At 38.7% G+C, this 14,876-nt stretch overlaps 1 protein-coding gene across 1 annotated transcript in view; it reads right to left on the minus strand.

Moving 5' to 3' along the window:
- Positions 1 to 14,876, minus strand: part of LOC150088043 (gamma-aminobutyric acid receptor subunit alpha-6-like) — a 211,088-nt gene that overhangs the window by 181,663 nt on the left and 14,549 nt on the right. The window contains exon 2 of the mRNA XM_090370547.1: positions 45 to 154. Within this exon, the coding sequence (XP_090226673.1) occupies positions 45 to 154 (110 nt within the window). The remainder of the gene's footprint in view (positions 1 to 44; positions 155 to 14,876) is intronic.

Consider the following 14,876-nt stretch of genomic DNA (forward strand, 5'->3'; position numbering starts at 1 on the left):
TATTTTAAAAGTAATTACTGGCGTGCGATATATACCTGACTTACCTCCAAATCCTGGCCGAATCTGACGGTCGTAATTGTTTTCAGACAGTAAAGTATCCAAAAGCAAAGTTGTATTCGCCAATAGGTCTTTAATTACTGGTTTTGCACTTCCGCTATAAAAAAAAAGAAATAATGAGAAATCAACGTTTCCTATACAATAGTCTAATCAAAATAACACACTCATGTACAAAAGTTGAAATAAAAACGTTTTAAATCACCGTTCCTGTTTGAGGGCCGATTTTAAGTCTCATAACTTAAGATCTAATATAGTCCAGTTTACTTTAAGACAGTTTAGAGATTTGCCTCTCTGAAGCATCCCATGTATAGGGTTTAGGTAAAGTGTGTTTAGGGTCAAACGGCATCAGGGGGTTCCCCATCTCCGCGTTGTTTTCATTGTTCGTGAACCAGTTCGCTGGGAAATGCCAGAGATTTAAGTGGATGGATATTGTATGTGTGTAGTGTCATATACCGTTGTTCATCTGGTTGTTTAGCCGCTGGACACCTGCTGAGGCCCAACGTTGCCCCACTTTCGCCCCGTGGAGGCAGACCAGGAAACACCAGTAGACTAAGATTTACTCTGGCAGGTCCTGCTGCTTAATTTCCTGAGATTTCGGCAGCTAGGACCTAGAAGGAAAAAAATGATTTATTTATTTGGTAAATTCGATGAAGAATGACGCTAAGTTTTTGAAAGGCCGAGTGTATGGGCGAAAAACGTAATTTGGAGATGATTAAATCAATTCCAACGTGTAGGGCATTCGCTTGCGTATGTGCAGGTAGAGTGAGTAGGGAGACTAATCTTGGGGGGGGGGAAGACAGAAGTATGGAGTCGAGAGAGAGGAGGCGACCCCAAGTCAGTGGGGCATGCTCATGCCCCACCAGAAAGAAAAGTGGGAATGGGGAGGAGGCAGTAAGACCGTCCCCCCCGCCTGGGATAGGGGTATTAAAGATGGAGGCTAGGGCGCCCTCTTCAAGTCTCTAAATGGCGTTTGGCAGCTGCGCTGCGTTAAGTCTCTTTTCTTCAGTGTTGAGTCGATTTCAGTCCAGTCGCTCATGGGGTAAGCCCCGTCCTTGTGTTTTTCACTTACTTGTCTCAGGGTTTTTCTCTGTAGTAACTCCATTGGATAGTATTTTATGGTCTTGTACAGTTTTTAACTTGTGGTGGTCTTTCGCAAAACACGATTTATGGTAATTAGCAGTTTTCTCCTCTCGAAGGTCCTGCGCATATTGAGAAAGTGCTCTGTATTCCTCTTCTGGGTCAATGAAGTGGGATACCAGTCCTTTCGGAAGGTAGTGTATCTTTGTGATCAGGTGCCTCTGATATCTTCGTATTCTGGGCAGTCATAGACAAAGTGGTTCCAGTTCTCGACCTCCCCACACGTGCAGTTGGGGTCCTCAAGGCCGAACCCGAACAGCTTCTCCTTAAAGGAGCCATGACCAGTAAGGAGCGAAGTCAAGTACTTACCCGGAAAGTACCAGCCCAATTGCTTGGGGTATATTTTGCTGAGGTCAGGGAGGAATTTGTGTGATTTCTACATTTGTTGTATCGGTCCATCTTTGTTGCCACTCCCCGAGTAGATAGTCCTGTAATCGGACGTTTTCTGTTTTTGTACTACTCGCTGGGTAATTATGAAATCCTGGAAGGTGGCAGGGACTAAACTAGCGTTCAGGAAGTTCAAGCCAGCTTTTACAGCCTCTAAATCGAGGGGGAGCGGTCCAGCAAACACCTGCAACGCTGGCGTGCTTGCTGTTCTGCATGCTCGTGTGGTTGTTAATAAAATGGTCCTCTGTATCATATCCAGAGTTCTCCTATTGACTGCAAGCTTCGTTTTGCTATACCACACTGCCGCAGCATAAGTTATCGCAGGGATGAATGTTGCCTTATAATAAAACATTAGTGGTTTTTTTTTTTTTTTTTAAATCTCCAGTCTTTTCTCGTAACCCTCGCCACCAGTGCCGAGTAACGTCTTATCTTCGTCCTTATATATTGTAGGTGAGGTTGAAAGGATAAGTTTTTGTCTAGGATAACTCCTGGATATTTCATTTGGTTGGCAAGTTTAATGGTCACACCTATTTTAATTTGGGGTGTATTGCAGGGTTCCTTTTAGTAGAATAGATGTGGTTTTCGTCGGTAAAATTTTTAACTGGTTTCTTGTAGCCCAGTTTTGTATTTTCTGTAGAGCTTGGTTTGCGGTGGTTTCCAGTTGGGATCTTGAGTCAGCCTCAATGGTAAGAATAAGGTTGTCCGCAAAGGCCTGGGCCCCGATCAGGTTCAGGGTCTCGTCGAGGACCATGTTCCGAAGGAGTGGCCCCAAGACACTCCTGTGTACAGATCTTGTGACTTTTTGGTAGTTGGCATTTATTTCTACTTTCCAGCAAGATAGGTAGTCCTCCCATTACCCTGTATAGGTTGATAGGGACTGCAGCCACCCTTAGTCTGCCCAGGACGCTCGAACGCCCCTGCAAGATTTGCAATGACTAGTAGGTATTTTTTTCTGTATTCCTGTGCCTTCCGAAGCAGGTTTCTAAGTGCATCCACTGTGGAGGAACCCGGCTTAAATCCGAACTGATTCCTAGGCGACAAGTTTGCCCTCTCATAGTGGTTTTTGATTCGGTTGTGCAGCAGTCTCTCATATAGTTTGCTGACCACTGAGAGCAGTGCGATAGGTCTATATGACTCTGGGCAGTCCGGTTTTTGTTAGGATTTTTAAGTATTAACTTGGTGTTTGCCGTTTTCCATGCTGTGGGGAATTTGCCTGTTTCCAGGCATCTGTTGTATCGAGTAAGTAGTAAGTGCGGTGCAAATTCTGCAATTTTTTTTTCAAGATCTGTGGTTCAATCATGTCCAGTCCTGGGCATTTGCGATTTCTGATCTTCGTGGCAGCCTCACTGAGCTCAAGGGTGAAGGGGGTTCGACTGCCGAAGTGTTAAAGTTTGCGTTGTCATTGCAAATTTAGTTGTTCTTTCATGGTTAGTATTGTTGGTTCCTTGAAGATTTTGTCCAGTATGTTGCCCATCGACTGCTCCCAGGTGGTCATTAGGTTTCCCCTCCAGTGTCCTGGTAGTATTAATGACCTCGCCCCTGGAGAGCTTATTGGTTATCACCTTGTAGACCAGGGGTCGGTGTTCCCAGAAGTAGACACTAGCGCTCCGGGGAACGCTTCTTACTTTTTTTATGGTGTCTGTGTAATGGTTCCTAGCTTCTCTGTAATGTTGCCTCAGGACCTCCACCTCATTTTCGGGCCAGGTTCTGCGAGCTCTCTGGAAGTATTTTCTTGTTTTTTGCATCTATCGTCGTAGTACAGCAATTTCTGGTATCCACCAGGGTACTGCACCAGGTTTTGGATTTTTTTTTCTTTTTATCGCTCGATCACTGTTCAGTAATAATTTTGTAGTTTCCCTCTGAAGGTCATCCGGGTCGCTCCGGGGGTTTGTTTTCCTGATTGTGTCTAATTGCGTGGTGAGCAGCTCGCTATACAGTCTGCATTTGCGACTACATATCTGTTTTGTGATTGGTTTGTTTGGGTTATTCTTGTTAGTCTGTCTTTCAACTGAAAAAGGTTATTGCCCGATGGTCTGAGGTGGTCCATGCTTCCTCCAGTCAGTCACATGTCCGGCCATACTCCTGGTGGCCAGGGAGACATCAATTATGGCCTCCCAGAGGATGCTTGAAAAGGTCGGCAGATGGTGGGGTAGATTTAGTACAATTAGATGGGATCCTGCAAGGTAGTCTTCTAAGAGTTGTCCATTTCGAGTTCCTTGCCTGTCTGGGGTGATGCTGTGCCATGCCGGGGAGCGGTTGACGTCAGCTCCAATGATGACTCTGATTTGGTAGGGTATCCTGTAGGCATCGGAGGTAGTCGATTGCAAAGTCTATATCTTGTCCCGGTCGGCAGTAGAGTGCCACGACATATAGGAATCCTAATGCTGTGCCAAGTTGTGCACAAGCAGCCCATGGAGTACACAGCTGTGTGATTTTAGTTGCGCTGATGTTGGTGTTTCTTTCCAGAACGGCAGCCGACGGGGTTGTCGTCATCCGTGTGAATCACCTTGTAATTGTGTGGGTACCCCGCGACCCGCTTTGTGTATACGGTTCCTGGACTATAATGACATCCCAGTTTTTGTCTTCGACTTTGGTCCGTAACTGGTCAAGCCACTGGTCTGGTCAAGGTCACAACTGAAGGGATAGATGTCTTTACTCACTAATTCCTGCGCCGGAGGGGAATGCTACACATTCCGTTGTCACACAAGCCTCCCAAGTCAAGTGCAGGGCGTTTTCGTGGCAACCACTGTATAATTGTTGCCCATCTATAGCCCTGTTGTCAGTCGCATGGTGACCAGTACGGTCTGGCAACAAAGGATATAGATAGAAAACATAAATAACCTACAAGTTCCCAGTAAATAAGCAAAAGTTTCTCACCCTGAGATCCACTATAGTAGTTGTTCTAATTAGTACTTTTCATTAACTAGTAGGCACTGTAACCACATATTCAGAGACAAAATCCAGGAGCGCGGAAAACGTGCGTCCATACTGGTCCTACCCAGGGTTTAGGTCTGGGATTTGATAAACCACACCATTGTCTAGATATCTTCGCTTTCTAGAAGTTTATCAATCAACTGACTCGTGTCGGGAAGTGCGCTGTCTCCCACCAAAAAAGAAACTAGTACTAATTGACCCCTATGGATTAGAATTTAGGACTTTTCCACCCGGCGTGGGAGGACGGATTATAATCACTGTGCTACTTGCAAGGGCGATTCATCAGGGAACTTGATTCTGCTGTTCAGAGTCTAAGTTGCAGTGCTCTGTAATCTATGACAAACGGGCTGTCTTGTTGGATTAGAAGACCGCAAATCCAAATTTCCTAGAATAAAGCGCTCTTTGTTCATCCTTCCAATCTACACATCGTATAAACAGTATGGCCTGCAGCAGAGCTCCTATGCAATTACCGTGCAAAAAGTTGAGTCTGGTTGATAAGGTCAAATACCGGCCATTTTTCTATTATGTTGTCCGTGGATGATCTTCAAGAGTTACACATTTAAGATCTCTAAATAATTCGTCTGGAATTGTTTATATAGCCTTGAGATGACACTTCGGATACATTTAAGAACTTTGTCACCTCCATGTATAGTTGGTCCAACTCCATCTTCAATCGGATCTCTATTGCATTCATATGGCATCTTCTCGTCATTCTCAAGTTCTATAAAAGAAAACCGATCTCTTCGCTTCCGCAGAAAGAATAAAAGTTTAATTCCATTTAAGCTTCAGATCTCTTATGCGAAATTTAGAATGCGTCCATAAAAACAAACTTAATTTTTATACGCTTACGAATCCCCTGCTTTACGCACCAAATTCAGACAACATGTAACTTAACTTTTGGACGCGAGCGTATTTATTAATCATGGAAAACATTCCTATTTTCCAACTTTTGATTATGATTATTTTGGAAGCTATTCGAAGCGTATTTTGTAGATCGCAGAGTGTAAATTACGATCAGGAAGACCTTATCGATCAATTAAATTTTAAAAGTACCAAAATTCAAAACTGCTTTCGTGAAATCCCCGGGAGGAACAATTTAAAATATTTTGCGTCATTATGACGTAAAGAGCATAAAGTTCAGCGATGGGCTGTTAGCAGAGCGGACAAATAAAGAACGCTGGAAGAAAAGAAATACAAGGAAGCTAAATGAGCGCAGGCCAAATATATATCTTGGCATTGTTAACCAAGAACTGTAAGTGACGTTAAACATAATTACATACGCAAAATTTAGAATTGGTGATAAGATTCCTTAGGTATTACTTCGATATCTCCTTTTAATACGGTAGCCCACTGTTTCCCGACCTTTAGGCTACTATTCGCTGGAATACACTGGCATACATAAAAAAATTCATATTTAAATGCAAATTGGTAAACTTGTACAATTTTAGATTCTTATTACAAATATTTAAATGGTTGTGCTCTATCACGTCAGTATTTTGCACCAATATGAAAAATGTACCGCCCATAGCGAAATATGTATTTCAAATATTTATACTATGAAAAAATGGAAGTAAACTAGATGCTTGCTGATCAATACTTATTTAGTGGCGCGACTCTTTTTTTTTTTGTATGGGGAAGAATTAAAGCTCTCTTGAAACGTTGTGTTCATGATATGAATCCCTTTTAAGACAACAGTACTCTGCCATCACTGTCGCATTTCGTTTACCTGGTATATTTTGTTCATAATCTGGATATCTCGATGAAACATTTCTTCTTGCTCTTCACTCACTGCTCAAATGTGCTGTGGAAAGTAATCAAGAAGGCCATGCAGAAAGTGAACCTTCCCAATTACGTTGCAAACTAATTTTTGAAACCAGTAAGCATGTTGAAAAAAGTTTTCACTACACTCTTCAATGCTAACCAAGATTCCACTTCTTTCAGTGTCAGAGTTATGAAATTATCATCTTGCAGCAATTTGCTGATTTGTGGTCTGTCGATGGAGTTCTCCTTTGGAAAGGAAAGGAAAGAGTCTTTATCTAGACATTAAAAACTGTTTCACATGTAATAGTAGCAGAAACCTTAGTTTAGAGAACTATTTTAACGGCAACTCATCGTATTGCTGATATTCGTATTGTGGAATTTCACAATTGATAATACAAGAATTGTATTCGTATGTTATCAATCCTGTGTTTACGGCCGCTCTCCATGTTGTGCGGACTGAAAAACCAGGGATAACTCACGGTGGAAAACTGCACACCCCAGCCTAAACTTAACTAACTACAGTCTTGATTGAAGAGGACTTCAGAAATTCCTCCAGTCGTCGGTGAATCGGTGAAAAAAACAAATGTTGTTTCTTGTCGACTAAGCTGCTACAAAAGATTTCTTGGAGACGCGTCGTTCCCATTGATATTTTTGTTTCCAGGTGAGCGATTAGTCCACTTTGGCTAAGTCTTTCTGATTAAATGATCAGCTATACACCTGCGGTCACATTCGAACAGCAAGCATAGGAATACTGTAACCCGACTGTTATCCAAAAACCATGGTTAGCTCCTAAAATCACCACAAACTCTTTACTTATTATTACCGTATTTAATCTTTTATAACATGAATTTCAGACTGTCATAAATTTCCTTTAAAGTACAGTGTGAAGAACAGGCAACCGGAAAGTAACCATGAGTGTAACTTTTTTATCTTTGTAATATATAATGAATTCCTTTTAAGAACTGCTTTAGAGCTCTTCATTAAACTGTAAGTGATGTATTTTCTCTCCGGTGGATGATATGCAACGCTTTAGTGCATTGAAACTACATTTAAATTAGTACAGTACAGAACACACAAGAACCTTCTTTGAGTAGAAGGAATGAATTTTTTTACTCAATATCTTAACCATGCAAACTAAATGCCAGATGTCAATTCTCACACCAGTTGTATTTGAATGGTCTTTTAAAAATGTCTCATTAATGAGTTCCGCATACCTTTTTCTCATGTATGTGTGCGGTGATTATATAATTCAATCTTATTGCATATGAAATTCAATTTGGCTGAAAATATTATCTGGACAAGAAGTGATCTCTTCATATATGCTGCATTAATTATTAAGCATACGTTTATTCTGTAAGAGGCAGCAACGAGAATGTCACTTCAACTCCGCCTTGTCACGCTGTGAAGAACAGTATCACTGCAAAAGGCCCAAATACGTGAGTAGTTATGGGTTTGTGTTTGGCTACCCAGAAGCATCAGTCACCTGGACAGACGATTCTGGGTACTCGTCCACACCACTGGAAGTTGACTAGGTCCAGTAACTCTGTCTCATATCAGACTCTTCACCCAAAGGGAGTAAATGCTAAACCCCTAAAGGGGGTAATGATGAAATAATACTCTGGGACTCACTTCAGAGAATAAAAAAGGGGGAAAATTCCCGTGGTGTCAGGAGAACGAAAAAAAAAAAAAGTGTGCCCAAGAGCACAGTTAACTATGTACATATCACTAATTATATTTATAGTATAGGCAGCAGGATACAGTGATTTACGGGAGGTAAACACAGCAGAAGCATAGTCCAGAAGGAGGGATAGATTTTGTTTGGATTGAGGTAGCACATCTTCATGCCCAGGAGAAAGATCCCGGACAACTGTTTGTAGGATATTTCTAATATCTTCATAGCTTTTACACTCGAAAAGCAGGCCAATTCTCCTTAGCACCACAGAAATAAGTCCGAATTGTGAAGTGAAAGTTGATGTAATTTTTCGTTGAGAGAGACCCGTGACCTGTAAAGAGACGTCTAAAGTCCGAAAGAGAACAAAGATCTATTCTTATTTTCAAGCAAGAAGGATACATCTGGCAAGAACTTAGGAAAAGCACCCAAAGAAGTAGTGCCCCATCGTGTCTGCCATATGTTAAGAATTTCATTGAAGCATCTTTTCTTCACTTTAGGAAGTATGGCCAAATTTATCTTAATATCTAATATTTTAGTGAGTATCAATCACTTGACATGATAGCACTGGCCACGAAATAGATCAAGAAGGACAATCAGCGAGAATCTGCATTGAAACAATCCTGGAAGCACGATTAATGGAATGCAGCGTAGTTCTTTGAATAGAAATAAATTTAGACTGCAATTTTGAATTGACTGCCCTATTAAACCATGCTCCTGCAGCATGGACAATGGGAAGGAAAATGCATGGTAAAAGTTTCACGAGAAAGGACCATTCAAGTTATGAAGCATAGTGTTTCTTGTCAAGAGGCACCGGGGATCCCCTCCTAACTCCGCGTATTATACAGCATAGAACTGGAATCTTGGAAATGTTTTATTTTAGATTTTTATCCAAGTAACCTTGGATACGGTAGTGATGGACACGCCGAATATTTTCATCGAGGTGTTGCTACCAAAGAAGGTGGAAACCTAGTATGTTTGCAGACTATTGCTGGACGTTGATCAGAGGTGCTCCTGATCACCATAAAAGAAAAAAAAAAGCAAATAAGTAATTGTATTTTTAAGGAGTTTATTTTAATATTTATTAATTTCAATAAGCGTAATTTGCATTGCTCTCTAAGTTTTGGGGCACTGGTCCGTACTGACTTCAAATTTTGGATCCAGAATCTGAAACTCCATAAAATGTGCCATATTTTAAGAGGAAAAATTCAAAAGCTTAAATTTGTTGTCCCGTGTTATAGGCACGAGAAGAGTTAATGGCGTTTTTGAAAATATCTGTGTGGTAATATAACGGTAGGGATTTTTCGGTCATCTCATCGGATAGCAAATAAAACTGTACTCAGTTTTCGATCAGCAAAAATATATGTAGTATTTGGTAGGCTTTCGCTATAATTTTCTCTACATGCAAAGAAGGCACTATTAAAAACAACACACACTGAAAAAAAATTGAGCAATTACGATATTGGATAATTGAAAAATCATTCGGAACATCGACAACCAATTCAAATCAAAATAATATACAAGAACCCGATAAGGTCCGCAAATTGCAATCAAAAATAAAGTTCTTATTTTTGAATTTTTATCCAGTTATGACCATTCAATATTTATTTATTGAATTTTCCCGAAAAAAGCTTCAGGGAGATGGAATTTACAATCTATTTCTAGATTTCACATTTCTCTCACGACATTACGAACTGTTCATTCAAAATCAGCATCAAACTACATATTTGGGTTTTAATTTAAAATCAAAACAATTCCTAAAGATTAAATAACATTCCACCACTGATTTCTAAGGCAATTCAGTATGTCCATTTATTGAAAGAAAATGATAAAAGAATAAAGAAATAGAGCATGAACACCTAATTCATAGTATCTACTGAAATTTAAAATATGTTAATTAAATAAATATGAAAACTAACTTCCTTTGTCGCCATTGATTAAAAATTCTTTCGTTCTTAATTACTGTTATATTAAAACATTGAAATATAATTAATTAGTATTTCAATTGACAACTAAAACTATACATGTTTGTTTAATTAAAATCCGCCCGTGTCTAGCATCTATCAATCCGTGTTATTTGTCCGAAGCTATTTCCAATGCGAGAGAGACGCTACAAAAACCATTCGCTTACCATTGTTTTGAAATTCGTCCTGAATTCGACTATTCCTTTTACGATTTTCAACATGTTAATAGATTAGAATTTAGGAACGATAATACTTAGACTGATCTTCTAATTTCAGTGCATTTTTCTCATTCAGTTTTTATTTTAACAACTTTAGAAAATATTGCTAGTAAAGCTGACCCGCATTCGATAAAACATGGTTTATTCGAAAAGTGGTTGTGGATTAAAAGCTGTATAATTTGCTAATATAATCCATTTAAAATCCAATAACATATTCTGGTTAAGGATGAATATACTGTATAGAATAATTTTTGAAAAAATATTTTATTCTCCGAGAATATTATCCGCTGGCATCATTTATCATAACATGTTCTTCTTTCCAATTACAGATGCTTAATCAGGATCTTTATTCATTATCATGTTATGCTTCCTCTCTGGAGTGTTTCTTTTGCTGGTAACGGCTTTGTTTTCGGGAAGAAAACAGATTCATATAGCTCTTTTTAAAATTAAGTAACCGACATTTTTCATCTGTATAGCATTTTTCATTACCTTGTTTTAAGTGATGTTTCAGTCCACCGTTACAAAACTCTTCTTCTGGAAGAGTAGTTTATCATAAAGGTTTTCTAAGTTAGCTTAAATAGTTTTATTATTTCTTTATCGCTGACAGCAGTGTTTTGCCAAGTACTTCACCGGTGTTCTTAACCTCTTCCTTTGTTCCGCTTACCTAATTGGCTACACTGTTTTTCAAAGAAGACATGGATGTTGGACTACAGCCATGGATTTATGGCAGGCGTGATGAATCTTTTGACAAGAAAAAAAAAATAATTCTTGGTACTGCAAACAACAACATTAAAAATTTGCTAAGAATACGGCTTGGGTTTTAATAGCAGGAGATGACTGCCTTTTAGATTAACTCTTTTTTTTTTTTTTTAACATTTCGCTGTTAGCATTTTTCACGCGTCATTTCCAAATATTTAACTCTATTAAGGAATATATATTGGATCCTAAAATGAATCTATTCTTTCCATTTCTACTATAACCGATATACAATATTTCAAAAATTATATACAATAACTGATATACTCGTGAAGATAACGTTAGGTAGATTTATGACTAATCAAAAAAAAAACATTGCAGATCATTCAATCGCATGATAAACTTTCAGTTAACAGTAAACTCGAGATTTACTCCCTTTTAACAATTAACCTTTTTTAAATTCCTATTTTACAATTTATTGTAAGTTACAGCTTACAGAAGGAAAAAGCTATCTAAATAAATTACAATTTTTTTTAATTCATTTTCTTAAGAAAAACATGGAATATTTAAAATTACAAATTAACTTAAGGAATGCAATATTCTTAATAAAAAAAACTATAAAAAGCAGTGTTAATGCATCGTATTTGGAATAAACTTTACAATGTGTTTTTTTTTTTAATATCTGACTGAAAATTGGGCTTCGTCCAAGTCTAGCTGCACCACAGTAAATTACGAACAGGGATGCTAGTTCTAGTTTTAACCTTACTTCTGGTTGAATTTCATTTGTTTTGCCTTTTAGACTCAAACATGTTGTTGAGGTTCTGAAAGCCATACCATGTGTAAGTGTCTTGTGAGAGGGTTCTGTATATGCAAAGCTTTTGTTGATATAGTTGCATAGGGAACACAGGTTGGGAATAGCCTCAATTTTTATGTAGCTATGAGCAAACGGAGTCTGCTTCGAAATGTTGGAAAGTCCCTACAAATTAGAAGCAGTTCTCCAGAGGACAAGATATATTACTATCTATAATGCACACTTTTCTCCTTGGATGACTTGCTTTTTATTTGAGGTGAGGGTAATACCGAGTCAAACTAGTGCTTGAAGGTTCTCCATTATGAGATCTATGCATTTAGAAGCAAACTGAAATATAAAACTGAAAATTTTGTCCTAACCTCTACAACTATGTTCTGTAGTAGATCTTGTAGTATTTTAGCTTTGGCTGATTTTTTTTTAAAATTCTGGTTAGTTTTATTTCATTGGGATTTCAGGGATTGGCTATAAAACTTACTCCTTACATGTGCCTACAAAAACCTAGAGGAAGTTGTGTGTGTGTGTTTTTTTTTTTGGGTCGAAATCACAACTGATACTTTTTGGTACAAACTTGAACACTAATTTGTTTCTTAAGAAAGTGGCCTGTATCTAATCCAGCATGTTTTTTAGTGCTCGTCATCTAAATCATGTTTTAATAAGTTTCAAAAGTGAACAAGACAGCAGCATTATTTGTGAGAGTTAGATCTTACGATGAATAACTGTAAGTGCTCACCTTTAAATTAGTGTGCGTTTTTTTATCTCTCAAAAAATATAATATGCCGTTCTAAAAGAGGCGGGTTTTTGCCGCCATTGCATGCTAAGTATTACTGGCTTGCTTTTAAGCCCAGGTCAACCCGTACCCTTATACAGTGCTCTTACAGATATTTCCTCACTACTAGTTCTGTGGGTTGCTATATGCCTGAGAGTGCAGGAAGTTAACTCCCTGGGGTCTTTCCTAAAGATGCTGTCTCAATACAAATAGTATTAGCTACTTTTTGCTCTAATATTTCCTTTTCAGCTGCACTATAACGTCCCAGCGATACTCCTTCCATATTACCATGTAAATAATGGGACAGTAGGCATTCCTCAGTGACATGGAATGAGTGTGAAATCCAGCTTTATCTCTGCTGGAACGTTACGAATCCACGGAAAGCATTGAAGGAGACGAGATCCAAGTGACTACCCAGACTTTGTCATGACCATAAACTTTCGCTGATACATAGTATCCATCGGAGATAGTTTCTACCCCACGCTGCTGCTGATGACGGTCGACAATCTCAAAATGATCTAATACTGACTTGAATCAACTTACTGTGAAGCCATTTCATCTCGCACATCTACTACACATGAAACAAGTTCTTACACTTTCCATTGGAACATCACCAGCTCGAATAAGCCATTTTGCCTCTCCGGGGTTTGATATCAAAGATGCCTGCTATAAAACTGAGCCTTCCAACTGCTGCACGTCTTCTCCACTTCCACCTTATTATGATAGTTGTCGCATGTTCACTATGCTTCACATCTAACGTCCATTAATAGCCAAAATGATCCATACAATTTTTTGTCGCTGAAATAGACTTTAGCTGCACTATCCTTTCCGATGATAAATTCAACAATACGTTGGACTCAACTCCAAATTTCTGACAAATGTCAATGGTGAATTCCCCTACTTAACTCAGGACTTCTTTATAACTTCCATATAAGTGCAAGGTGGTCTACCTTACTCGGTGTTTTCTGCCTTTCCAAATTGTAATAGACTGATACCAATGTCAACTCGCTACGATTTTCTTGAAACAAACCATATTGAAAAAACTTCCACTTTAGCAACGCCAATATTAAACCTTAAATCGCTCCAGAAGCCATATTTAAGAGAGAGAGATGTCATAAAGGCTTCTTATCTCAATGATCTTCGGAAACGAACTGGGCATTAAATGTCTTTCTGAAAGTTAATATGGCTTCACACTGAAACCTAAATATGTGTTTGCAATACGCATCACTGGGGTCGGTGTTGTTCATTTAGTCTGCACAAGATCTCAATTGTAAATTATTTACAATGGATGACTATAGTCTAGAATTTTAACGTAAATATTTTAAATAATTCACTATATTAAAAAATATTACACGTAGTTGACTTTTTTCCCATTAATTCTACGTAAATTAATGGCTCCTGTAAACGTAATTCATATTAGTTAAGCCGTATCCAGGTACCAACCTCAGCGAAAAATAATTAGCATTGCACCCCTTTATCTCATAGATAAAGGGTAGAAAATGCTGTTTATTCTCATGACGGCTGAGGCAAAGTTTACATAGTGATTGTAACTGTATACATCTGTAATTAAGGGAAACCAATAATTTTCCAGTGCTAGTCCACAGTGGGCCATGGAATTTTCGTGACAGGGTATGGACTGAACTAACAGCAACCTTACTAGCGGCTGAGTACATCCACCACTTGACCAAAGCCAGTGAACATCCAAACTTATGAAATCTTGAACGTCCCATGATATCTGGACTGTTGTGTGTGTTAGAGAAGCCTTCCTAGAGACCTGCGATTTCCCAAAGCAGTTTCTAATATGCTTCAGACGCTGACCAGCTTCCATAGGCAATTCTGACCTCTCTCACAGTATAGTGGTCTTGCTACTTGTCATTCGTTTGAAACGGTTTGGATTAGAATCCTCTGGGAGACTGGATAAATTCTTAAAAGAATGTACAATCGGGGCTATAGATGGCCTATCTCAGAGCGAGGGGGTAAGATTTTCCCGTTTTCCGGATTTTTCAGCCCCCGCAACATGAAAATCAGGCCGTGAATCCACATTTGTAAAGATTTGATACACACAGCTCAATATCCTGTGATACTAATGTGCTATTTAAATAACATGGTCATAGCCCTAATCCTGTACTTTTAAAATGTTATACTTCGGACTGATCAGGACCCGAGGACCTCCATTTTTAACTAAATTGCTGATCCACTTGAAGTAGTGTATTATTACAGCAACTCTTTAAGAAGGCGGTAACTGCTATTTGTCATTATCTATGCCAATCCCTCAACTTCCCTTAAGGTATAAAACTTCTAAGTGTAGAACAGAAAAAGGTCTTGTGTCCAACTATTTATGCGGACTACAAAATGTAGGTTTGTGATGATCAAGATAAACATTATACAAGATAAACATTTTAATCACTACGGGCACATTTTAAACATTAAAAAAGTAACCAAACTTAAGGAACATTTTTTTTCAGAGCTAGAAACT

The sequence above is a fragment of the Mastigoproctus giganteus genome, chromosome 3, assembly GCF_048544385.1.
Source record: "Mastigoproctus giganteus isolate SK-2022 chromosome 3, ASM4854438v1, whole genome shotgun sequence".
Classification (NCBI taxonomy): domain Eukaryota; kingdom Metazoa; phylum Arthropoda; class Arachnida; order Uropygi; family Thelyphonidae; genus Mastigoproctus; species Mastigoproctus giganteus.